The sequence below is a fragment of the Chionomys nivalis genome, chromosome 8 (assembly GCF_950005125.1).
Source record: "Chionomys nivalis chromosome 8, mChiNiv1.1, whole genome shotgun sequence".
NCBI classification, from domain to species: Eukaryota; Metazoa; Chordata; class Mammalia; order Rodentia; family Cricetidae; genus Chionomys; species Chionomys nivalis.
Window position 1 is genome coordinate 85,316,792 of NC_080093.1, and position 25,808 is coordinate 85,342,599.

The following is a 25,808-nucleotide window of genomic DNA, read 5'->3' on the forward strand; positions in this document are numbered from 1 at the left end:
GATAGCCTGACAAGAGAGCTACAATGGTGGATCACCTTGGCTCTTTGGAGTGCTGGCTCACAGGGGGCCTCTTCAAGCTTCTTTCCCGGCCAGAACACACAACTTAGAACGGAAGGAAATCGGTTTTTGAAAGACTTTGTTTAAAGAATTCTGAGAAGTGAGCGTTTTAAGACACTGATATGAAGGAGTGCTTGCCCCCCTAAGAAACACAGTGGACCTTCTGCTGTGAGTTCCAGTTCTCTCCAGCAAGGCTCTGTTGCCCTCCCCATAGCCACGAAGACTACAGGTGTGGGAACTATACAGGTCATGGAGAATTGTAGCCTTCTGCCCCATCACTACCTATGAGGATTCCCTGTGCGTGGGCGATGGTGTGCTTCATAAGCAGTACAGGTTTGCAGGACATCACCATGTCATAGGCACTGCATAGACTTAAACAATCTTGGGAACAGTGATGGCTTAGAGACATTTTCACAGTTCACTAGTGCCTCTTCTAGCGATTTCCAGGAGGCCTTTGGTGACACCCTGGAGACCAGCAGAGGGCAGGGGCGAGGGTGGAGGCGCAAATGAATCAGAAGAAGGAGTGGACATTGTAAGGCCTGGCTACTTCTATAATCTGCATCTCGATTACAAAAGTGCGTGTGTGTGGGGGGGAGTGAGGAGTCTGTTTTTAGGTAGGAAATCAGCAGAATCTTCTCAGCTGAAGCCGGTGAGAGGGACAGGAACATTGTAATTACCGCATCCCCGTCCCCCCCCCCCACCACGCCCCCACGACCACCTTGCCCCCAAGCTTGGGATCTTTCGGGCAAGATAGCCAGAATTCCCCTAGGGGTGGAGTCTGCAGGCCTGGGCCCAGACTGGCGGTTGGTTCGTGGCCTGCAGGAGCCGGGTCCGGTGATCTGAGAGCCTCGGAAGCTCCGGCGCCTCCGGGACGAGAGCTGGTAGCCAGCAGGTGGGGCGCGGGGCGGCGCTCCGCCCCCTGGCCCCTACTCGTTGGTCCGCAGCCGCCCAGCCCCGGCCCCTCTCCAGAGCCGGAGCGCGATTGGTGGCGGTGCTTGTCGCTCGGAGGGGGCCGTGCCGTGCAGCTTCACTCCTTGGGTCGCTGCCACAGCCTCGGTTCTCCCGAGCAGCGAGCAACGCGGGCTGGTGGCATCTCCTAGGCAGCGGGCGCTGGAAATGGGAAGCAGCGCGGCAGCGGGCCCTGGCAGTGACAAAGTTTCCCAGAACTGCAGGTCGCATCGCTCCACTGCCGGCCACCCGTGACCGCCTAGGGAAAAGCTCGGGGATTTTGAGTTGGGGGTAAAAAAAAAAACAAACAAACCCAACAACAACAAACAAATCCACCTCGTTTCCTTTGTGGAGATCTTTCTCAGGGTGGCCAGCGGCGGGAGCTGCAAACTTGGGCACCGCGGCTCGCACTGCCAGGCGACCCGCCTTTGGAGAGCCTCAAGACTTAGGTGCTGGTGCCTTAGAGGCTCCAGGCGTGCCAAGGGGTGTGAGCGCGGGGGAGTTTGGGGCGCGCAGTAAGGAGGGGCCCTGGGAGCTCTATATGGAGGAGGGACCCCAGAATGGTGTGTACAAGGAAGACCAAAACTTTGGTGTCCACTTGCGTGATCCTGAGCGGTATGACCAACATCATCTGCCTGCTGTACGTGGGCTGGGTTACCAACTACATCGCCAGCGTGTATGTGCGGGGGCAGGAGCCAGCGCCCGACAAGAAGCTTGAGGAAGATAAAGGGGATACCCTGAAAATTATCGAGCGGCTGGACCACTTGGAGAATGTCATCAAACAGCACATTCAAGGTATGGGCACCCTGGGAAACTTGAGCCACGCGCACGGCCAGGGAGTGCCCAGTGCTCAGGGATGCATTGAGGCACTGAGGCCAATGCGTATCAGGCCAGTGACTGCAGGGAGGGCTTTAGGGTGGCAGCTGCATGGTTGGAGGGACTGCAAGGACTGGTGTCCTGGATCATCTGTGTCTGACGCCCTGCAAGTCTTCCTTGGTCACGCGTGTGTATGCATATGCGTGTTGTGTGTGTGTGTGTGTGAGCGTGCGTGCAGTGTGCTGTCGGTGTGGGGACGCGTTGTGCACCGCACGTGTCCAAATGTGCCTGTGACTCCAGGCTGCTTCTTCCCGGGATCGCAGGATCATACACTAGTCCAGGAGTGTGATCGACTGTGGATGTTTGTGTATCCAAGAGAGTACAAGGGCAAAAGAGCTCATTAGGCCGCTGTAAGGGATAGGAAAGACGCCCTGCGTGATCCTAACTGTGGGCTTTAAGCAGCTGCAAGCTTCAGGAGGAACGCAGACTAGAAGGGTTATACAGCTACAGTAGCTACAGTATCGGCCCCAGCCCCGGCTTCAGTCCCAATAGCGCTGGGACTGCAGGGGGCATCTTAAGTGGAAAACTGTCCTTAGCTATAGTACAACCGCAGATCCAGGATCCTTCCCTATGAGCAGGTGTCAACCCCAGGAAGAAGCTTCGTCCGCTGAAGTGGTTCAGGACCGAGAAAACCCACTCAGGCTGCAGCTTTCTGCCGGAGCTTTCTGGGTCCCAGTGAGGGCCAATTTGTAAAGCAGCTACTCTCGCTGGCCCAGGAATCAGCTATGGCAGAGTAGACAAACCCACAGGAGGCGGGTCAGAAATCCAAGACTGTGGGTGGGTGGGTGTCTTTAGACAGGGTTCAAAGGGGGAGTGGCATATAAAGGACATTCCTGATGTGCCCCAGGCAGTGTGAGTGCTAAAGGAAAGCGATGGAGCTCAGGGCACTGGAGTAAGGTGTGCTCACTCTGGCAATCCGGATTCTCCCTGTTTTCCTCGGGTGGCCCCTACTTTCCTAGATAAGAGAGCGACTTAACTGCAGGGCCCAACTGGTTTACCTGTAAACCTGACAGGCACCTGGGTATCTGGTAGACCCTGGCAGTATGTGAGCTGCAGGCTGCCTGCTCTGAGCTCTGTTTGCCAAGGACTACTTTCTGGTCTGGTGTGCCTCTCACATGGCGAGATGGGCTCCTTCCCTGGGAAGGTTTCACCAAGTTCAGGTGAGGGCAGAAAGGCTGTGCTTCCAAACTGAAGAAAGCAAGCACTTGACTTTGAGGACCCCAAGAAGAGGGACCTTTGACAGCTCTTACTTCAGATCCGCCTCAGCCTTACCCAGGCTGAACTTGACAGACCAAACCGAGCCATAGTGCCTGTTGCTGCCATTTCTTACGTGTTGGCTTCTATCCCTTGGGTCAGAGTCGACATTAGTGTCAGCAATAGAAAGGCAGCCTTGCTATGTTCTGGGAGATGCTGGACTCAGGGCTACGCCTTGTTCTGATATTTCCAGTTTGTACACATATTTCAAGAGATTTTCATTCACAAATTATCTGTGCTTCTGTGTTCAAAATGCTTCCCCTGCCCTTTTCTATCTAGTTAGGGAAGAAGTAAGCAAGGGACTGCTTCAGGAATGATTTCAAGGATTTCACGAACCCATGAGCTCGGCACTGGGCAGACTCCTATTATGTTGAATGTGGACCATGTCATATGATTCACAAGGCTCCACAGGAAAACCTTAGAACTCCTCAATGTTTACCTGATAAGTTGGGGGAGATGGGTTTTAAGAAAAAGAATCCTCCTTTCCTGTGTGTAAGTTCAGGTGTCTGTGGGAGATGACAAGACCAAAGCCACTACCCTCAGTGACTTGTGAAGCAGACAGATGGCGGGGCTAGCTGCTTGCTTGTGCTGTGGTAGTGTGTGGTGGTGTTGACAACTCCTCCCCCCAGGGTTCCAGAGCAGTCTCTGTACCTGGATCTAGGGCTCAAGGGTCAGACCTGCGAGTCTGTGAGATCCTTCCTGCCCTTCAGGATCTGGGCTGTTTCCATAGATCCGCTGTCTAAGTTTTACGTCAGGAGAGCCTTTTGGATAATCCATCACAGAGCCAAGGATGGGGGTGGCCGAGCCGATAACAAGAATAGCCCTGAACTCCGTGGTGCCTGTTGTATGCTGTGCCCTGTCTTCAGAACTTTGAGTAAGTTGATTTACCCTCAGAGTCTTGTGAGGTTGGTGGTATTAGCTCCATCTTACAGATGTGGACACTGAGGCCTGGAGAGGTTGCTTGACCCACTCGTCCAGGGTTACACTCGGTTACACAGTAGCTCAGAGATTTGAGCTCAGATAGTGGCTTCAAGGTCTCTGTTTTGTTTTGCTGTGAGAAGAGGTCTTAATATGTAGCTGTGTAAGGTTGGCTTTGAACTTAAGACCCTTCCATCTCTCAGGCATCACAGAGGGGTGCCACTATACACGGGTTATTTTTATGTTTATTTTGGCTGTTGGTTATGTAGGCTAAAGCAGGGGCCAGTCTGTGTTCTTAACTGCTAATACACTGTCTGCCAAGAGGGCCAGAGGCTCACAGGAAAGAGTGCTATCCTGGTACGGGGGGACTAGTGAAAGGCCATCTGAGGATGTTGGAGGGATGCTTTCCATTGTATTGCCAGTAGTATTCCCACATGGAGATGCTTTCAATTGACATACTACGGCAGATCTGGGTTTGGGTTAGTTTCCCGGAGAAGGCAGAGGTCATATTCCCTTAACTGATGCTTAAGGACTCTTTGGGCAGTTCCTGGCAGGTGGGAGAGAGACAGTCTGGGTGGATGAATGACTGCTCTGCACTGATGCCCAGCATTCTAGCTAGTTATGAGTGTGGGCACTGCCAGTTTCCAAAGGACAAGCTTTGCTTCTGAGTGTGGCCCAGGCCTCTTCTCTTTGGAATGAAAACTGCCCAGGAAGTTGCAAATGTCACCGAGTGTTCAGCAGGATGTTCTGAGAACTTGCAATTAGAAGAGGCTTTGGAGCGGCACCCGAGAGCTCTGTTCTAGTCATGACTGAAAAGTTGATCTTCCTCTTGGGGACTGCAGTGATATTTCATTTTAATTTGTTTTCTGATTGAATGATTTAATTAGATGGTGTGTGTGAATCTCTTGGGAATGTAAATTGTATTTTTTGAACATTATTATTTTTTTTAACCAAGTCGATGTTAAATGCCAGGGTGGTTAATGTCAGACTTTAAAATAAATATCCTATCGGGGTGGAAACACCTAGTAGTTCCTACTTCAGGCTCCAACTTACAGCTTACAGCTTGTTTTGAGATGGTCAGATGGCCAGATGTTAGCGGAAGCCCAAATGTGAGAGAACTTGCTAAGAGAAATTCCTTTTCCTCCTCCTCATCCCCTTGCTCTTTTTCTTTTAGATATGGTATCTCATACAGTCCAGGTTAGTCCCAAACACACTAGCAATCTGGCCTGAAACTTGCTAAGTAGCAAAGAGGACCTTGAGTTCTCTTCTCTCCACCTTCCCAGAGCTGGAATTACAAGTGCATGCCTGTAATACTTAGTTTATATGGTGCTGCGCATCAAACTCGGGGTTGTCCATGCTAGGCAAGCACTCTGCCAGCTGAGCAATCCCAGTCCTGGTTCGTGTTTGATTTTGCATGTCAAACACAAACAAAAATGGCTTTCTTTCTTTCTTTCTTTCTTTCTTTCTTTCTTTCTTTCTTTCTTTCTTTCTTTCTTTCCTTCCTTCCTTCCTTCCTTCCTTCCTTCCTTTCTTCTCTCTCTCTCTTCTGTTCTTTCTCTTTTTTCTCTTTTGATCAGTATGTTTTTGAATGTGTCAATGTTTAAGGAACAATTTAAGAATGCATAGAACTTCCCAGGATTCATTCTACCCCAGGAACTGTTTTATAATCATAAGCCCTCCTTTTGGCTTCACCCACTTGACTACACATACCATGAGACAATGTTCTTTATCTATTATCTATCTATCTATCTATCTATCTATCTATCTATCTATCTATCTAACTATCTATCTATCTATCTATCTATCTATCTATCTATCTATCATCTATCTATCTTTCTGTCTTCTTTCTTTGCCCCCCCTTTTTAATGAAGCATTTTTCTCTATGTTTGCTACATAGTTTATTCTTTTGACCTTTTTCTCTTGGCAACCTGAGGTGCTTCAAGTTACTCAGGCAGGGACTGCGTGGAGTTACTGGGGACCAGGGGGAGCTGGGATGCTCCTGGTTCACACTTGTTTTTTAAGGACAATAGAATTTCTGTTGTCAAGAGAGTCAATGAGCTCAAACATCAGAGGAAGAGGGAAGAATATTTCAAACACAGTAAATGTTTTGACTGTTATTTAAAAATGTACAGCCATTCATAGCCTTGGTGCTGTCAGTAAAAATGCTGTCCTTGGGTGGGTCTGCTATTAGATGCTCTACTGTCCGCTGTGCATACTGTCCCATCCCAGCATCATCTCATCCTGTTGATAAAGTCAGGTTTCTCCCATATTCTTTAAAATCCTCTAGGGACTGAGAGGTACTGGGAGGCAATCTCAGTGTAGTTGCCTAATATTTTTATGATTTTTTTGGCCTGATCTTTTGGAATGATTTTGCTAACCTGTAATATGACTATTTAAGTGACTGCCTTGTCTCAAGTATTGGCATTAATTTTTCTAGAAACCACCTCTTGCTTCTTTTTAGCAGTCTTCATGGGTTTACATAGCATGTAATTAAATTAAGCAATTGCAGCAACAAATCCCAATAGTATTTCTATGCTTGGGAACAGAGTTAGTGCACAGGAGGAAAGCATGGAACTCCACTGTTAGATGGAGGTGTAACCCACTAGAGAAAAGCCCACACAGGAACAAGAGCATCATGGGAATGTTTCACGGGGGAAATAGGAGGCATGCAGATTTTCAGACTGGATTGGAGATCTGCTTAAGAAAACATCCCCTATCAATCTACCTCAAGACCCAACTATGCCCATCTTGGGTATGTATCTAAAAGATGCTCAATCATATCACAAGGACAATAGGTCAACTGTGCTCATAGCAGAATTATTCATAATAGCCAGAACTTGGAAACAACATAGATGGCCCTCAAATGAGGAATGGATAAGGAGAATATGGTACATTTACACAATGGAGTATTACTCAGCTGAAAAAAAAAAAAACCAATGACCTCATGAAATTTCCAGGCAAATGGATGGCACTAGAAAAAGTCATTCTGAATGAGGTAACCCAGACCCAGAAAGACAAACATGGAATGTATTCACTCATAAGTGGATATTAGAAATGAAGTACAGGATAACCAACCTACAGTCCACAACCCCAGAGAGGCTAGATAACACGGAGGGCTCAAAGAGAGATACACAGATTTCCTTGGGAAGGGGAAACAGAAGAGATCTCCTGGGTAAACTGGGGGCGGGGCAGGAGCCATGAGGGGATGGGAACTTGAGGGAGTTGGTTGGGTGGGCTGGGGCACAGCAGGGTGGAGGGAGAAAAACAAAAAGGGACATCTTGATAAGAGAAGCATTTCTGACTTAGGGATAAACCTGGTGTCAGGGAAACTCCCAGGAATCCACAAGGACGACTCCAGCTAAGACTCCTAGCAACAGTGGAGAGGGTGGTTGAACTGACTGTCTACCGTAGTCAGACTGGTGACTACCCTAACTGTCACTAGAGAGGCTTCATCCAGTAGCTGATGGAAGCAGAAGCAGAGATCCACAGCCAAGCACCGGGCCTAGCTCTGGGAGTCTTCCTGAAGAAAGGGAGGAGAGATTGTATTAGTGGGGGTGGGGATGGAGGTGGTCAAGGTCATGATGGAGGAACCCACAGAGTCAGCTGACCTGAGCTCCTGGGAGCACATGGACTCTGAACCAACAGTTAGGAAGCCTGTATGAAACTGACCTAGGCCCTTTACATGGGTGTGACTTGTGTATCTTGGTCTGTTTGTAAGACTCCTAGCAGTGAAATCAGGACCTTAGCTGGCTTTTGGGAACCTGTTCCCCATGCTGGATTACCTTGCCCAGACTTGATGCAGGAGGAGCTCAGTCCTACCTCAACTTGATATGCCATACTTTGTTCAAGCCCATGGGAGGCCTTCCTCTATCTGAATGGAGACAGAGGAGGAGTGGAGGGTGTGGGGGGCAGGTGAAAATGGGAGGGGGGGATAGAGGAGAGGAGGGAGGGAAAATGGTCAGTATGCAAAATAAATAAAAAATATTATTGAATAAAATAAAATTTAAAAAAGAAAACGTCCCCAATACTTCAAATGACTACATAGTATCCCACCACCAACGCACCATTTTTCATTTGACTCTAATACTGGACATTTGTTCGGAAATGGATACACTCTGTAAAAAAAAAATGAATGTTTTTGCCTCACCTATTTTTCCCTTTGAATTATCCTCAAAGATGTATTTGAAGAAGAAAGATTACTAGTGACAGAGTCTGAACACTTTTATGAAATATTATTTTTCCAAAGGCAAGTCTTTCCACCCAGCCCCCGACAATGCAGCACTGTGCCGGGGTCACGGAGGGCTGGCATTTGGTGTTATCATTCTGCATTTTCTGGGCAAGTGGAATTGCTGTGAAGACAGTTGAGTCTTTTGATTTCTACTCCTTTGGTTATGGTAGAACTTAATGCCCTGCCTGAACCCCTCTGTGTGTTTTGTCTTGTGGGAATAATTTTTCTCTGGGAGGCTCAGTGTTGCTGATTTGTGTATTTTACATATTTTCATAGATTCTTAATAACTTAGTAAGATGGACATGATGGCTATATTATACACATTGTATATTTTTTTATTTTAATTTTTGAATTTATTTTGTGTTTGCTGTGTGTGTTGTGCTTGCAGCTGTGGGCGTGTGAGGGAAAGCTGGAGGTTGGCACAAAGAACCTTTGCTCACTACGTGCTTTGAGACAGGGTCTCTCACTGAAGCTGGAGTTTGCTGTTTTGCCTAGGCTGGCTGGCCAGAGAGCCTCCAGTATTGGGGTTATCTATGTGTACCACCATGCTCAGGGGTTAACTGTGTGTATCACCATGCCCAGGGGCTATCATCTATGTGTACCCACCATGCCCAGGGGTTATCATCTATGTGTACCACCATGCTCAGGGGTTCTCTATGTGTACCACCATGCCCAGCTTTACATGGATACTACAGTGTAAGCTCAGGTCCTCATTTAACTCAACCCCTAATTTTTGATTTAAATAGATGTCCTAGGTCAGAGGTTTTCCAACTGTGTCTCCAGGAGTTGCAAACTTCCAGAAGGTTTAATTCGGGACCTTATTAATAGTAACAAGGTCAAATGTCATTGCCAGCCCTCAGTAATCCCCAGTGTCCTCCACGACACTTTTTCCTTATGGTTTGCATGTAGTGTTTGTTAAATTGCTTCAGTTCTTAAAGGTTCCTCTTCCTGCTCCTGCTGCTCCTGCTCCTCCTCTTCCTCCTTTTTTCCTTCTCTTTCTTCTTCTTTTGAGACAGGGTCTCTTTGTGTAGCCTTGGCTGTCCTAGAACTCACTCTGTAGACCAGGCTGGCCTCGATCTCACAGAGATCAACTTGCTTCTGCCTCCCGAGTGCTGGGATTAAAGGCGAGTGCTACTACCACCTGGCTAAGGTTGGACTTCTTAGAGAGAATGCTGAAAGACACATGGGAGAGAAAGAGAAGTCTGACAGCTGCATTTCTGTGAGGGATGATGGTAGCCGGAGGCATCTGCGAGAATAAGCCAGTCCAGGTGACACTGAGATGCCTCACACTCTATATCTGTCCTTCCGAACACAACGGAAACGAGTTTCCATATGTGACTCACTCCTAAATCCACTGTCTTTCTCCTTACTCCAACTGTGGGAGATGGGGTCATTGATTGCACTGTTTCCTCAAGCTTATCAGGCAAACCATGTGCGTATTAGTGTGTCTCAGATCCACAGCATCGGGTTGATGATGGGGGTAGCGGAGAACCAGAAGTCTTAGGTGTGAACGTCGGTAGCCTTCCGGTGTCCGTCTCTGTGACTTAACTGGCAGCCTTTGTTACCAGGAGAGTGTGCGTCTGCTGGGAGCTTGTTTTAGGGAAAAGCTGTCATTGCTGCAGCAAAGCTCTCTAATTTTTGGAAAGAGCTTTGGTTCGAAAATTCTGTCCATAACAGACTCTGAAGCCTTGAGGGTGTCGGCAGCAGGGCTCAGGGTTGAGCCTAATTGCTTTTGTTAATAGCCCAGGACTACATGTTTATGGAGCAGAAGGACCTTGCCAAGGATTATAGCTTCTTACTATGGCCAAGGACTTTTCCTCTTTAGCCAGAAGTGGACAGGCTGCAAAATGAATGAATCCCATATTCTTTCCTGCTCACTTGACATAAATTGCTGTTTGCCCTTGATAAGCAGTTTGGTGGCAAATCTCAAGGAGAATTTAGAATCAAAAGCAAGCCACAATCCAGTTTGTGAGGGCCTTAAAGGGCAGCGCCAGCCACTGAAGTTAGCTTAGATTTCCCAGATATGTTTGTGGGATTTGAAGCCACATACACAAGCTCTAGGAGCACCTCTGTTGCTGTTCATTTGAGAAGTCGGAGGCACTGATGTGTGGCTATGGGTGTGAGGGTCTCCTTGGGTTTCTTGCCCATTTTCTTTGGTTGCGTTTTATCCAAGTGTCTGGAGAGACCTGCTTTCCTTTGGCCAAGCACACTGAAGGGATGCCATCTGAAGGCTTTGAGGAGAAACCCTACTGAGTATGGGGACAAACAGAGCCAGAGAGCAGCCATGTGGGCTTTGGGGAGGGATTGGGCTGTGGGCATGTGTATGCTGTGCTGTGGGCATGGAGGCCAGAGAACAATTTATAGGAATCGCTTCACTCCTTCCACTGTGTGGATCCTGGAGATTGAACACAGGTCATCTGATTTCCCAGCAAGCTCCTTTTATCCGGTGAACCGTCTCAGTCGCCCTGGATGTCTATAAATGTCAGGAATACTTATACATAGAGCCAGAAGCAGAGAACTGGGGCTGCAGGTGGCTGTCATATTCCATGACTGGCAGGCCATCTTTCTACGCTAAGCCTCAATTTGGCAGGGGCTTGATTATTCCAAAGTGCATACATGTTGTCTTCTCAAACTTCACTCTGCCTTCAGTCACATGCAGCTACATCTTGCAGTGCAAGGCTGCACGTAAGGATTCCCCCACATTCCTATTTCTTTGCACACATGCCTGCACACGCAGGGCACTCACCCAGGGCAGTGCCAGCATTAGGCACGTCCTGACAGTGCACCATGGTCGCCCCACCCTTTCTTTCCCACTCAGTGAAACACATTAGTATGCTGGGGAGTGTGTTAACCTTGGAATCTCTTTAATTTGTGGAGTTAAAGTTAATCATTCCTAAGCTTTGCTACTTAGGTTATTGTTAATAGCAAATTACCTCACAACTGTTCCCAAGTCAGGTTATGTTGTGTTAGTGACTGTGAGCAACAGCTGTTCTGGAAACTTCTCCGTGGGTCTGTGTACTCTTTATGGACTCTGCTGAGTAAATCCAACTGGAACTTTCAGAGGAAGAAGTCCTGGTTATGTGAATCCTACTGTTTTTGTGGCTTTTCTGGCTATATGGTTATGGCTGAAGATTCAGTGGTCACTGGACCACTGCTGCCTGTGTGGCTTTGGGGTTCTCCTCCATTGCCCAGTGCTCGGCTTCAGATTGGTGAGTTTGCTTTAAAAGATGAAGCTGTCCTCAATGGTGCAAGTTGAAACAGCTGAATATCTAATTCTGGTGAGCTATTGAGAGCATTCCTGAATGAAGCCACAGCTGAGGTGACACACAGGCCAGCCGGCACAATTAGCTGGGCCACATTTTATTGCCACTATCCTTCAGAAGCTCACAAAAGGACGATGTAGGGAAGGTCCAGAGAAGTGGCCTCTGAGCTGTCCCACCCCAGGTCGGGTAAAGACCATGGGAAATGGTGAGGTTTGTACCAGCTCTTGCAAGAATTCTTTCATCCTACCTGTGTCCCAAGTTCAAGTCTCAAAGTGGCTCATCCCGAGAAGGCATGTGGAGGACAGAACCTTAAGAATCTTGGCTTCTCAGTTGGGTTTTCACACCTGACTTGTCCAAACATTTCTGTCCTCAGGAGACTTTGAGTTAATAGCCATTGAGATTCCAGAGGCATGGAAAGGTATTTCAGAGACCTTGGCCAAGACAGGGTTTGAAGATTGGGGTAATATGCATCACGCTGATGGCATCTAGGAGTTTAGGAGAACAGAACAAAACTGTTTGGACCAATGAGTAAGAGTAGGAACGCTAAAGAGAGATTTTGTGCATGTATGTGTACAAATACATGTGCGTGCCTCTGTGTGTGCATCTGTGTGTATGCGTGTGCGTGTGTGTGTGCACATATGTGGAGGTCAGAGGACAACCTCAGATGTCATTGTTCAGGTGTTGCATATCTCCTGTTTTTAGGCAGTTTCCTACTGGCTTGGAGCTCACCAAGTCGGCTGTCTGAGGAATGAGCTACAAGTGAGCCTTTCTCTGACTCTCCAGCACAGAAATTACAAGGATGCATGACACTTTTACACTAGGGATTGAATTCAGGTCCTGAGATTTTTTTTTTCAGGTCCTGAGATTTTAAAGCAGGATTTTTGCTAACTGAGCTGTCTCTCTAGCCCTAAAGAGAGATTTGAAGTGACAAATTAGAACTTTTGATTTATTTGATTTATTTTAATGGCAACAAGCTTCTATGGAATTGAAGACTAACTGGGTAGAGAATCCTGCCTGGGTCAGAACCTGGGCACGTACTGTCCCTGTGGGATCACTTTGTTCCTGTCCTTATTTAAATGGAGTAATTCTGGGGAAGGGGCTTCTGGTTCCTTTGGTCTCAATATCCCAGAGAGATATGATTCCAGAGGTGATAAACCTGAGCCTTAGAAAGTTCCTGGTTTGGGAAGGACTTGAGTGTCTCCCTGATATTTGTGCATTGGAATCTTGGTCCCCAGTGTGGTGGGTTCAAAGCCATTAGAGAGGTAGATCTGGTGGCAGGTGATTAGATCGTTGACATCATCACATTTGGAAGAGAGTCATACAGTTCTTTTAGAACCCAGTTAGTTCCCAAGAGACACAGACTTGGAAATATGAGCGAGCCTCTCGTTTTCTGCCTTACTGTAGGACTGCTCTCTCCCTCCAACAACTGTTCCTACTGTGATACTTTTGCCTAGTTTGTGTGGTAGCTGAAAGCCCCCAAAGGCTGAACCCATGAGACCTGACTTTGGACTTTCAGAACCAACTTTTTGTTCTTATATATTATCCAGCTTCAGATTGCCTGTGATAGCAATTGATTATGGCCTAATAGAAGTAATTTGTCCAGGGTCACAGAGCTGATGGCTGGTAGAGTCAAGAAGGGTGGCTGTCCCCAAGATTTATGGTTTTTACAGAATAAGAAGGATGTTTCAAAAACAGAGAAAGAGGAGATGATTTTAGCAGACACTGTGAGGGTAAGCTCAGAGGTCATGGGTCAAGTTAAGAGAATGACAGGACTGCCAACAGGTGGCTTGGTTTGTCCTTGTGTCAAATCCTGAAGTGAGTGGGGTGGGGTAGAAGGAGAGACTGTACAAGTGTGAGTGAAGAGTCCCCTATCTGTGGGGCCCCCAGGAAATTTGTCCTTGTAGGAAAAGCAATGTTCCATCTGCACCCAGACTCACCCAAGTCACCCATGAGTTTCTGCCACCTGTGGTGTGCCAGGTATGCTTGCTGAGTTCTGTCCTGTGTGTTGACACAATCCTGTTTTCTAGGGTGACTTCCTGAGTCCAAGGAAACCCCTAGTCCTGGGTGAACGTGGGTGATGTGTTCCCAACACCAGGGCAAACCCAGCCATTCCGATGGCCCTGTGTCCCTGCTCTCGAATTCTGACTTTGTCTGCATTTACAGGGAGATGTTGAAGGTTCCAGAAGCCCTGTCCACACAGGCCCACACAGACTGCCTCCCTCTCCTTTGTTTTTCTTTTTGCCTTGGTAATCTGATTTCAGCTGTCTGTGCCCCTCAGGATTTGGAAAGGAAGAGACAGTTTCAGTAGAGGAAAGCCTTAATAAAGTGCTTTGGGCACAAAACACCAACAGCTGTTTATTTGCCCCAAACAGTAGGAGTCTGTATTAATAACCTTGTGAATTATGTGCTGGAAAGTCAACGCAAGCAAAAAAATCTCACTGTAGACCTGCAGATGTGGCTCCGTTTCTTTGCTGAACTGATCTCTCTTGTTTGCTCAGTGACATTTGCTGTTATCCACATGGAAGATCCTTTTTGATCTTCTGTTGCGGATTCGCTCAGCTGGTCTGCGGTTGGCATTCCAAGGTAGAGTTGTCTCATGTCTCTTTATTGCAGCTCAAATGCTTGGCGATTATGTGATTCTTACCTCAAAGGATTTCGGCTGCTGGTCAGGCTTTGTCTGACCAACCACCGCCTTTCTCTGATGGAGAAGAGCAAGCCAGGGAGTGAGGGGAGGGTCAGGAGGCTGCTTCAGACGTGCTTGCCTGTCCTTGGCATTGGAGGAGTGTCTTTCAACATTCTGGTGTCTTCAGTGTCTATGTTTCATTTTAATGATAAGCTTGGCCTCCGGTTTGATTTACTTTAGTTTCTAAAGGAGGGTGTGGAGAAGCCAGGAGACAGCTCAGTCAGTAAAGAGCCTTGCAAGCATGAGGACATGTGTTCAGTCACCAGAGCCCATGTGAGAGCCATGTAAACCTAGTGCTGCAGGAGACAGCTGGGTCCTCTTGAGGCTCTCTGGTCAGTCGGTAGAGCCTGCGTGGTGAGCTCCAGGCCAGTGAGAGACCCTGCCTGTCTCACAAAGAAACAGAAAGGTGCATAGCACCTGAGGAGTGACATTCAAGGTTGATCTCTGATCTACGCACATGTATATACATACACACACATATGCGTGCATACACACACACAGATGTGGAGGAGAATTTACAGGAGTCAGAACTTCCAGCTGCACATCTGGGCCGGACCTTTATCTTAGTAGAACCCAGGGATTCAGATTAGAAGAGAAACACAATGGAAAGTAAATAGAAAAGACTTTGGCCACTGAGTCAGAAATTGAAATGGAACCAGTGGAGAATGCCAACGCAAACAGGTCCGGACTGCTGGAGAATCCTGGGAGAGAAGGGACTCGAGGATCCTGCAAGTTCCGCATCAAATGCTTACTGACTGCCACCTTGTTTGAATCGTTAAGGAAGCCTGTGGGGTCATCGCACCATTTTACAGATGAGGAAATCAAGGCTCAATGGTTGTACTTAATTTGTTTGAGAGGGCAATCAGCTCTCTAAGATGAGACCCCTAACTCCTTTAAGCCTCACAGCAAAGGACCTGGGGCCTCTCTTGCTCTCTGGTCAAGGATGCTTAAGACATAAGAGGATCATGACTTTCTCCGGGCTAAAGGGCTGCACAGGACTTGGCAGAAGGGGAAGGTGAGTCCTTGTGACGGCTGAGGGTCTGAGCTGGGCTCCTAGTGACCCAGTGATGCCCTCCATTCTTGGACATGTAGGGGTGGACCAGCCAGGAGCCCTCTAGACTCAGCTCTCTGAAGGCGAGAGAGGCTCTCGAGGTGCTTGTTTCTTTCTCTTGCGAGAGGACTCAGTCTAGACAGTGTCCTGCACTCATTCAAACCATGCCTTCATTTTGGAATTCTTTTACTTTTAAGGCTTGGGATCTGGCAGGAAACCATTAGATGGTATCAATGGCCACAAAGCTGCTAGAAAGCATGGCTGGACCTACCGTGGAGTTTCCGTGGAAGGACTAGAGTCATATACCATGTAAAACAGGTGTGGGAGACTGGCCTCAAGGCCAGCATCTGTATTGGGATTTGGGGATGGGAACAGATGAACAGTCACAGCTAGGTGGGAGAAATCACGGGTGCACACCCAAGTTCTTGTTATTCTTATTTGACTATGAGTGCGATAATGTCCAGGCATGTAGCAGTCTTCTTAGATGACATGCTCAGATTCTTGTCTTTCTCATTCAGCAGCATTTGTTAAGCACCTAGGATGCAGTGAGGACATGTCAGTGGAGCAGACGACCAAATATAAAGATGTTGACGTTAAATGAGATGGCAATGGCTCTCCTCTAAGAAGGTGAGAGGTGAGCCATGTGCACGTCCAAGGGAAGAACAGGACCAGTGGGAACAGAAAACAGGGGAACAGCCCTGTGGCAAGGATATGCTGGGTATGCTTGCCCAGAAATGGCACAACCAGAATGCCACAGTAGAGTGACGGTGAGAGAAGGCGTAGGGCATGAGGACAGGTTGGGTGGGTGGGAATCTGGCTGTGCAACCTCAAAGACCATGGGGAAGAAACGCCCTAGAACTAGGAGCCACTGGAGGGGCTAAGGAAAGGAGCACACTTGGGAAGGCATCCATCTGGGCTGTTTTCTGGCTGTTTCCCAAGAAACACGAGCCTGCCTCTGCTGCCATGGCACTGTGCCCATGGTGGTGGGTGATGGCGAGATCTGTCCAACACAGTTCTTTTCTTTGAAAAGCACAGTACCAAGTCGAGGTGATAAATCAGCATCCTTTACCATGAACTCTCATAAGGGGTGTTTAGCTTGGAATATTCTAGAAGAGCGAGTCATCTGCCTAGGCTTCATAGAAGAATTAAGATTTGAAACACAAGGGGATTAGAGGAGTGGAGTGGGCAAGGTATGGGGAGGGCCGTTCAGTAACTCAGACCAACACTTCCTTCGAAGAAGGAAACCTTGTCACTCAGCATAGTGGAAAAGGACAGTGCAAGCGGGCCTGAAAATTGACCGTGCCTCTGATGGGTCAGGTGACCCCGGTAAGTCTCTTCACTGCTTACGCCTTGGTTTTCACAACTGCATGAATAAAGGTGATTGTTCCTTCACCATCGCATGGCTGCTATGCTTATCAAGGTGCAGGAAAGGGCCTGGCCCTGCCCACTAGGGGTGAGGGCCTGAAGCTACTCTGTACTCTCTGTTCCTACCTCCCTTTCCTCTCCCTCCTCCCTTTGTGTGTGTGGAAGGGAAGAGAGGGAGAGAGAAAGAGAGGGAAAGAGGAGTATGTGAATACGTTCACAGTGTGTGTGTGTGTGTGTGTGTGTGTACAAGTCTTGTGTGTGTCTGTATGTGTCATGTGTGTGTCTGCATGTGTCGTGTGTGTGCCTGTGGAGGTTAGAGGCCTGTGTCTAGTGTCTCTCTCAATTACACTCGATTGTGTTTGTTTCTGAGACGGGTTCTCACTAAACATGGCGCTCACGGGTCTGGTTAGGCTGGCTGGCCAGTGATCTCCAGAGATCCACAGAAGTATTCTACCATGCTTAGCTTTGTATCTTTGTGCTGAGGGTCTGACCTCAGGGCCTCATGTTTTTGTGGCGAACACTTTACTGACTGAGTCATCTCCCCAGCATCACTTCCCTTCATTTGCACACTTTCCTCCCTGGAGTTTGACACAGAAAACAATCAGCCAAGAATGAATGTGTTTTCTGGCTTCAACACCTAGGATATGGGATTTCAGTTCCATTTTGGTGCCACTCATTAGGGTTACCGTAGGTCCGTCAAGCCTGAGATGGTCGTGTTAACATTCCAGGGAGGCCAAATAACGCCAGAAACATTGCGTTGGGGGAGATGGGTAAAGGATTGGCTCAGGGGCATCTGGGTACAACCCAGCCCTGCCAGCTAGCAAGTTGCTGTTCTGTGTGCCCTTGCCCTTGCCCGGTAAAAGCTGCTTGGCCTTGCAGCAGGTGGCAACTGGTGTTGGCGATGCTCTGGGGTGGTGGGAGAGTTATGGAGAATGTCAGGCTGCCCGTCTGGTGAGCCTCCTTTCCCACTGCTATGGAGGTGAGCAAATGGGAGCTGCCTGTCCCCCTTTCTTCTTGACCTCCGAACTGACTCGGAGTGACATCAGCCCATCTTCCTGCCAGGGTGAGTTTGATTTAACTCAAAGTGATGTGGTGAATAATTTCAGCAACAGCCAGGAAGGTGTGATTTAAGACAATTGTCAGGAAGATTCGATTTAATCTTTTCTTTCCTCTCCCTCTACAAAATGTGCAGTTTGTTGTAGGATATAATTTTAATATACATCCTTTACAATCCAGAGCTGCATGTAGTCTTTGCACTGAGAGGGTGCATTTTGCATTTTTTTTAAAAGTACTTATCTCTTTAAAGTCCTAGAGACAACACACAGGGGACTAGCCTTGTCTTCTTACTGCAGAGATCTGTGGTAAATCATGAAACTGCCTAGATTGGTTATTGATTGTCAGGTTCTTTTTTTTTTTTTTTTTTTTTTCGAGAGAGGGTTTCTCCGTAGCTTTTTGGTTCCTAGCTCTTGTAGACCACGTTGGTCTCGAACTCACAGAGATCTGCCTGCCTCTGCCTCCCGAGTGCTGGGATTAAAGGCATGTGCCACCACCGCCTGGCGTCAGGTTCTTTTTTAAATAGAGAAGAAGGTTGGCTTAGCAGACTGATGAAAATGACCATATTTACCTAAAACTAGATATTTGTGAGTTCTGGATTCAGATGATTCTAGTTCCTCTGGAAATCCATCTGTGTTGGAGATCCAAGCCAAGGCATCTTACACACCTCTGAGACTGCGAGGCCTGTGTGGAGCTGCGACTGCTGAGCCATCCTCCCGTTCTTTCCACTCGCTTGCACATTAGCAAGGAAGGAGGAGCCACCTTCCTCCTCTCCCTGTCTCTGTAATAGCTCATTCAAGAAGGTTCTGGTTTGAAGGATCTTTAGTGAGATGTAGAACATGTTAGCATTTGAAGAAACACTGGGATCCACAGGCTTATAGCATTGGCTGAGAGCTCTGAAGCCCAACGCCACTTGGTAATTGTTTTGAGGAGGTGTTTGTTGGGTGAATACATGAATAAATAAAGAGGCGCATTTGAACTTGCAAGGAGAGGTGGTGTCAGAATTTGTGTCCAGATCTCTGCCTCCAGAGCTGTCTGGATGGGAAGGAGATTGAAGATTGGTTCTCCCCGTGCTAGGCCACAGGTTGCCTCCTTGAGGGGAGGCTGTGTCTCAGGCTGTGTCTGCCAGATGCTCAGGGACAGGAAACACATGCCCCTGGGTCTTTCTCTCGGCGCTTCCAGCTAATCCTGCTCTTCCCCTGGCTTCATCAAAGGGAAGAAGCTGTCCTTTTGCATGTGAACAGGTTAGAACTGGCTTCCCTGCTTCCCTGCACTGAGCTCCTCCCCACCCCCACTCCATGCTGAGCCCCTCCAGAAGTCAGCTGGTGAGAAGCCCTCAGGGGACCCTAGATGTTTTCATTTTAATAAGGCTGTCACTTGTGGTCACCTTCAAACCAAAGCAATCTAGTGGTACAGACAGAGGGGGAGGACTGAGCTGAGTTCCAGCAGAGCCAGAAGCAGCTGAGGAAGGTGCGGCCTTCCACAGGAGGCTCATTCTTGCTCACCTAGTCTTCCTCCCTGTCTATTGGCTGCACAGGGAAACCACTGTCTGATTGGGAGCTGTGGGCACTTTCCAGTGACAGGCACCTTCCTGGATACAGAGGGACACAGCAGATCATTCCGGGCTCCTCATTCTGCCCTCAAGAACAGAACAGCCTGTTAGCCATAGACAACTGTTTCTTTTTTCTTTTTCTATTATTCCCTGATATTTCCAATTTGAAAAGAGTCATTTACGCAGCGGGGTGGAAGAGGGCATAGTAGACATGGGGGAGAAATTGAAAATGTCATTTAAAAATGCCCCTTCCGTTCTTCATTACCTCAGCAGACAGATGGCCGTCTCTCACCTCTGCCCGTGGCCAGGAACCTCTGCTGGTGGGTCAGTCGAGGAGAGCCGTGATTTTATTTTCCTTTTCATTTCAAACAGACTGTATAGCCCTCAGGGTGAGGGGGTAGTGGAGTAAAGCTGGGGCTGGGGGACTAATTATGGCTCCCTACACGGCTGAGCTGGTTAATACAGAACTGTCACCAGGCCAAGCTTTCCTTGGGGTCAGAAAAGCTGCAAAAATTCCTTCTCTCTCCTGCTTTGCCTTGGGTGTTAAGGCCTTTTAGGGCTTTGCCAGTTAGAGAAAGACGGTTTGAAAAATCCAGGAGGTTCCTCTTAGCTCTGCAATGGTGTCCTGGGCTCTGGCGGTCAGTATGGCCACCCCGTGTGTAAGAGCCAGCCTCTCCCTGCTCCTGCCTGGCGCTGCAGAGGCAGCAGAGCTTGGGGGCGCGCATGCGCTCTACCCGGATAGAGGGTGTGCTTTAAAGGGACGTAGAACGCTGCAGAGAATTGTGACTAACGGCTAAGAGGACTAGAGTTTCCACACCCCCATGTCTGTCACCTAGAAATGCCTTTCATTCCCGATCCAGGAGATCCAGGAGATCCAGGAGATCCGATGTCCTCGATTGCCCTTGGAGGGCACCTGCACTCACGCACACATAAGCTTCCTCCATTCACATATGCACACATAATTGAAAATAAAAATAAACCTTAAGTGAATTTATAGCTTAAACTAATACAGAAAACACTGTCTTGGTCAATTTGTGCTACTATAGCAAACTGTCTTACACTGATTGGCTTATAAATCACTGAAATTTACGTCTCCACGTTCTGGAGTTGGGAAGTTACAATCAAAGCACTGGCGGCCGTGTTTCTCCTTATTCACAGAGGGCATCTTCTCATCCTGCCCAATAGACGGGCACAGCCATGGTCTCTGTCCCCTTTATGAGAGTGCTTCCCTAGTGACCCAGTCACCACCCCAAGGCCCCACCTTCTAACACTGTCATCTGTGGGTTTGCAGCGTAAAATCTGGACCGCGGCAAGTGGCTCCATACAGACGAGTGAGACCGTTCAATCTACAGATGACAAGCTTGCAGTGCGCTACAAGAAGTGACCCATAGCTCCCTATCTCTCCCCTACTGTGGATCCCAGGGTCCTACTGTGGATCCTCAGACAATCCAATAAAATCCATGGTCTTTTAAAGAACAGAGCAAAGATTTTAGATACTGGTGGCAGTGTTCAGAAATACAACCTTTGTGGCAGCAGGAAAGTCATGACTATTAACCTTACACACAAGCTCAAGCACTTAAGCAGATGTGTGTTTTGGGGTAGGGGTGTTCCCGCTGGCTAAGAGGATGGGGAAACCAGATTCCCCTGGGGACTTCGGGGTGATTTTGGGAAAAGTGTGGGAATGGAGTCTCCCAGACAGTCTGTTTGTTTCCCTGAACTGTGCTGTATCAATACTGCTCCTTGCTACAGCCATGTGCCAAAACTAGCTCCCACCCCTTGTGTGTGTCGGTATGTGCACATGTGTGTGGAGGGCAGATGCTAACTCAGTGTCGTTCCTCAGGCACCACGCACCGTGCCTTCTAGACAGTGTCCTGCTAGTAAGGCTATCTGGCCAGCAAGCCCCAGGTGTCTGTCTGTCTCTGATTCCCCAGAACTGGGATTAGGAGCGCTCACCACCATACCTGACTTTAGTGGCTTCTGCGGCTCAAACTCAGGTCTCTGCTTTTGAATGACAAATGTTTGAACTATGTTCCTCACCCCCACACCAATGCTTTACCTGAGAAATTTCCAGAGAACTCTCTAGGTTTTGGTCACGGAGGTGGAGACTGGCATAGCCTTGGAGTGAAATGCTGGCTCTTCAGCCAGGAAAGGTAGCTGTGACTTGCAGACACGGCAAATCTCAGTCTTCGCTGTGGGGTGCTATTCATCTGGAGTCTGTGTCTCTCCATGTTGAATTATCTTGAGAATGGATTGATTGAGACATTGATGAGAAGATGCAACTAAGAGCTGTTTCCTTTCAAAGGAGACCCTGTATGAGTTGGGACTCCTGTGACTTCTGAAGATGCTCTGTATTGGCCCAGAACCCTGTGACATCTTAGGAGAGACTTTAGTGGATTCTTCTAAGTTAAGTTGAACAAACCAGCTTCAAATAGTCTCTCATGCTGCCTCTAGAAACCATCTACTTGCATCATAAATTCTAGTACTTCTACTGTTCCTACCTCATACTGCCTACAAACTGCACAGAGCCTTTGCTGGCCCAAATGCCCTTGTTTTGAATTCAGATAATGTGGTCATGATGAAGCAATCAGAATGCAGGTAAACAGCCAGCTGTTCTCCAGTGGGGCAACAGCTTCTTCCCCTCCTCTTCTTCCCCCTCCTCCTCTTCCCTCTTGTTCGTCTCTTCCTCCTCGTCTTCTTGTACAGTACAAATCACCTGGGCTTAGGAGAACCACTTGAGGACTAGCAATGTGAGGAGCACTTTCCTCCTCCCCCGGGAAGCAGTACAAGCAGTCAGACTTTTTAGAACAAGGCCACCGTTGGAGCTCTCCGGAGGTGTCCTAAGGGCATGCTTACTGATTCAAGAAAATCTCAGTTCCGGCGAGACCACCAGGAGGCTGTGCTGTGTTTCTGAGCTGTGCTGTCCCCTTCTCCTCCATGGCTCAGGTGCTGAGTGTTCTGCTGTTCTGGGGAGGTGTGGACAAGAAAAGGGGCTGCCTTTCAACCCAACTTCTGTCTAAGGGATTAATTTTTCTCCCAGGGCGAGGAAGGCTACTAGTGTTTCTCAAAGTGTGGCGGAGAGGCCTTAGCTGCCTTCTGCCACCTGTGTGGAGGAAGCTCTACCCCGCGCCAAGAACACTGGACTTCGGATGCTGTCATACCGGCTCAATGGCAGGATGGAAGTGCTGTGATAGAGATAGGCCAAGAAGACGAGTGGTTGCTATGGTAGCTAGAGCTCCACAAGACCAGTGCTACCACTGCTGCCCAGTACTCTACTCACGAGCAGGAGAGAAGTCCAGGGAGGGGACTGTGTGGTATTCTTAGCTTTAACCCCAGCTCAGCCTTGCTAGGATTCTTCTTGCACTAGAGGCAGGCTCTATGGGCAGGGAGCTCAGACCTCTCTGTCTGCTCTGTAGATGCGACATGATCAGTCACCAAATGATCCTGTCACTGTCTTCCCAGTTGCAAGACCTTATTTGAAATGGAGTACAGAGAAGTTCAAGCCAGCTCTGTGACAGCAGGGGAGACAGGACAGTTAGCCCACTAGATGCTCTAAGCAAGCTTCAGAGGCAACTCTGCGAACAGGGAAAAGACCAGCTGTACCTGGACCGCACTGTGGAGCACTTGTATCGAACAGCAGTGTAGAAAACAATGCATACAGCAATCAATAGCGGTGAGTGGAGGCGGACGATGAGTGTGACCGGCAGATCAGGTCAGCCTGAGGCGGGACAGGAAAATGAGTAAGAGGGATTCATTTCAGAGGACCCTATAGGGGCATATGGCCAAGGATGAGACCCAAGGATGATGTCACAGACTGTATACTGTAGAGAAAGACCTTCCCTGAAGTGTTCCACCCAGAATACTAAACAAGTGAATAAACAAATTGGTATTGGATGGGAGAGGAAGAATGAGAGTTATTGGTACCCAGGATGACTAAGATATATCATCTAAAATATCTGGGTTATACGGCAACCTGAAGCATCAAAGATACAGGAACTTGTGACACATAGGACCAAAGCAGATAGAAATGGCTTTAGGAGAAACCTGACACTGGACTTACCAATACTGATGCCAATGTTGCTGCTGTCAATTTGCACAAAGAACAAAAAAAAAAAAAAAAAAAAAAAACCAGAGTGAAAAAGGAAATGTCTTAACAATGTCTTATCAACAAGTGATATCATAAAAAAGAGGTGAAAATTCTGAGCTTGAAAGGCACAGAAAGCATGAGAAGAGAAAGGAATACCTCACCGGAGGCACTGAAAAATATATTTAACTTGGCAGGAGGCAGTGTAAGCAAACTCGATGATAGATCAATAGAGATTCAAAATTTGAAAGGAGACAATAGAGTAAAGGAAAATGAGCCGAGCTTTGGAGAAATGGCAGACACCATTAAATACGCCAATGGTGCATTTACTGGGGATAGCAGAATGCGAAGAGAGAAAGCCAGAAGAAAAGGTGTTTGAAAAAGAATAGCCGATAACTTCCTGGGTACAATGAAGTGTGTTAACTGCTGCATGCAAGAGGATAAAAGTTCTAACCACTCAAGCCTGATGAGCCCAGCTTGATTCTTGGAGCCATGGTGGAAGATGAGAGCCTACTCCCTAATGTTGTCCTCTGACCTCATGTATGTGCTGTGGGTCTCTACACACACACACACACACACACACACACACACACACACCATGTACATGCTACATGAGAAATAAAATTTTAGTTAAAAAGTTTATTCCTCCCCAAATAAACTGTATATATAAACACAAAGACCACATCCAAATGTACTATGGTCAAAATAGTCAAAATACTGAAAACTGAAACAGAACACCTTGAAAGACGTTATGTAAAGACACATATCACAAGTGAATAGAAATACAGTTGACATAGGACTTCAGGAAGTAGTTGCTCAAATTGGCAAGTGATATTGCATGGAGTAAACAAGATTAGGCACAGGAAACAAAAACCTTAACAGTGAAACACAGGCTACAAAATGGGAGAAAATACTAGCTATACATCTGGTAGGGCATTATTGCCTAAAATATATAAAGAGTGTGCAAAAATTAAATCCTACGCAAAAGAAATAGTCTCATTACTAAACAGTGAACAGACAGTTGTTAAAAGGTGGTGTGCTGATGGCTAGTAGATGTATGGAAGCTGTCAGCCTCTGAGCCATGGGGAACTGCACTGTTGAGGTTCTGTCTTATCCAAGTTAGATCATCGTCTGACATGCAGAAAACAATAAATGCTGGTGACAATGAAGGACAGAAGGAACTCTTACATACTGCCAGCAAGAGTGTGACCTCCAATCACTATAGACATCAGTGTGGAAGCTCCTCATAAACTTAATAGAATCATTGTAGGTTCCAGCTGAACCACCCCTGGGGAGATGCCCAAAGGATCTATGTGAGCCTACAGAGATATCTACAATGCACGTTTATTGTGGCCTCATTCACAGTAGTCAAGTTGTGGGATCATCCTAGATGTTCTTCATGTCTTAGTGGACGAAGAATATATACTACTTATACATCATTGGGTTTTATGTAGCCACAAAGAAGAATTAAGTTGGGCCAAGGATGTAGCTCACTGGAAGAGCGCTTGCCTAGCATGTAAAAAAACCCCCTTGTTTAGTCGAAAGTCTTAGAGGGAAGAAATGAACTCATTTCGGGGAAAATTAAATGAAATAAGCTTGACTCAGAAAGTCTAATATTGTATGCTTCTTCTCATATGTGGACCCTAGATAAATGGATGTTTATATGTACGTATGATATGAAAGATAAAGGGAGACTGGAAAGAGGAGGGGCCTGGCGGGGACAGTAAGGGAGGACAAGAGAGAATATGGTGGGCAGATATGGCCAAGGTACATGGCATTGCTGAATGAAAATGCTCCAATGAGCCCACCACTTTGTACAATGAGTGTGTGGAAGCGAAATGACAGCATTACCAGATAAACAGAATTTGTTGCTATCAAATCCACATTATAATAAATATACCCACTGTTATTCAAATTAAATGTGAATGACAAGGGACAGTCATTTGAATTCACAGACAGAGCATCACTAAAGGTAATTGTATAGGCAATCATAAGAGATAATGAGGTTGTGTATCCTTCTTTTACTCTTAAGTGATTTAGAATAAACAATATGTAAATAATTGTGTTTGTAGGCATAAAGTATCCAGAAATAATACATAATAACAATGGGAAAATGGGGACGAGAGAACAGGAATATGTGGGAATAAATTTCTGTATTTTACTATAATTAAGTGATTGGATGTGGATGGATTAAAATGTACCAGTTAACTAAAAACACAGTTCAAGACATATAAATTTATGTTACCTATTCTCATCACATGAAAAGGAAAGCATACTTCAACTGATTTAATAATTTTACAATGTACTATATATCAAAATAATGCATTGCACACCATAAATATAGTTTTTATTTGTTAGTTATGAGCTTTATAACTTGTCAATTATCATGATGGAGAAAAGGAATATAGTTGAAGTTGTTAAAGATACTAAAATATATAAAAATATTCACCTGGTATATAAGAAAGCAGGCGAGGGGGAG

The 25,808-nt window shown here is 47.1% G+C and overlaps 1 protein-coding gene across 1 annotated transcript in view; it reads left to right on the top strand.

The window, feature by feature from the left end:
- The first annotated feature begins 1,117 nt into the window (after nucleotides 1–1,117).
- Galnt18 (polypeptide N-acetylgalactosaminyltransferase 18) overlaps nucleotides 1,118–25,808 on the top strand; it is a 327,380-nt gene continuing 302,689 nt past the window's right edge. Inside the window, exon 1 of the mRNA XM_057778042.1 lies at nucleotides 1,118–1,800. Coding sequence (XP_057634025.1) covers nucleotides 1,566–1,800 — 235 coding nt within the window. The 5' untranslated portion in view covers nucleotides 1,118–1,565. The remainder of the gene's footprint in view (nucleotides 1,801–25,808) is intronic.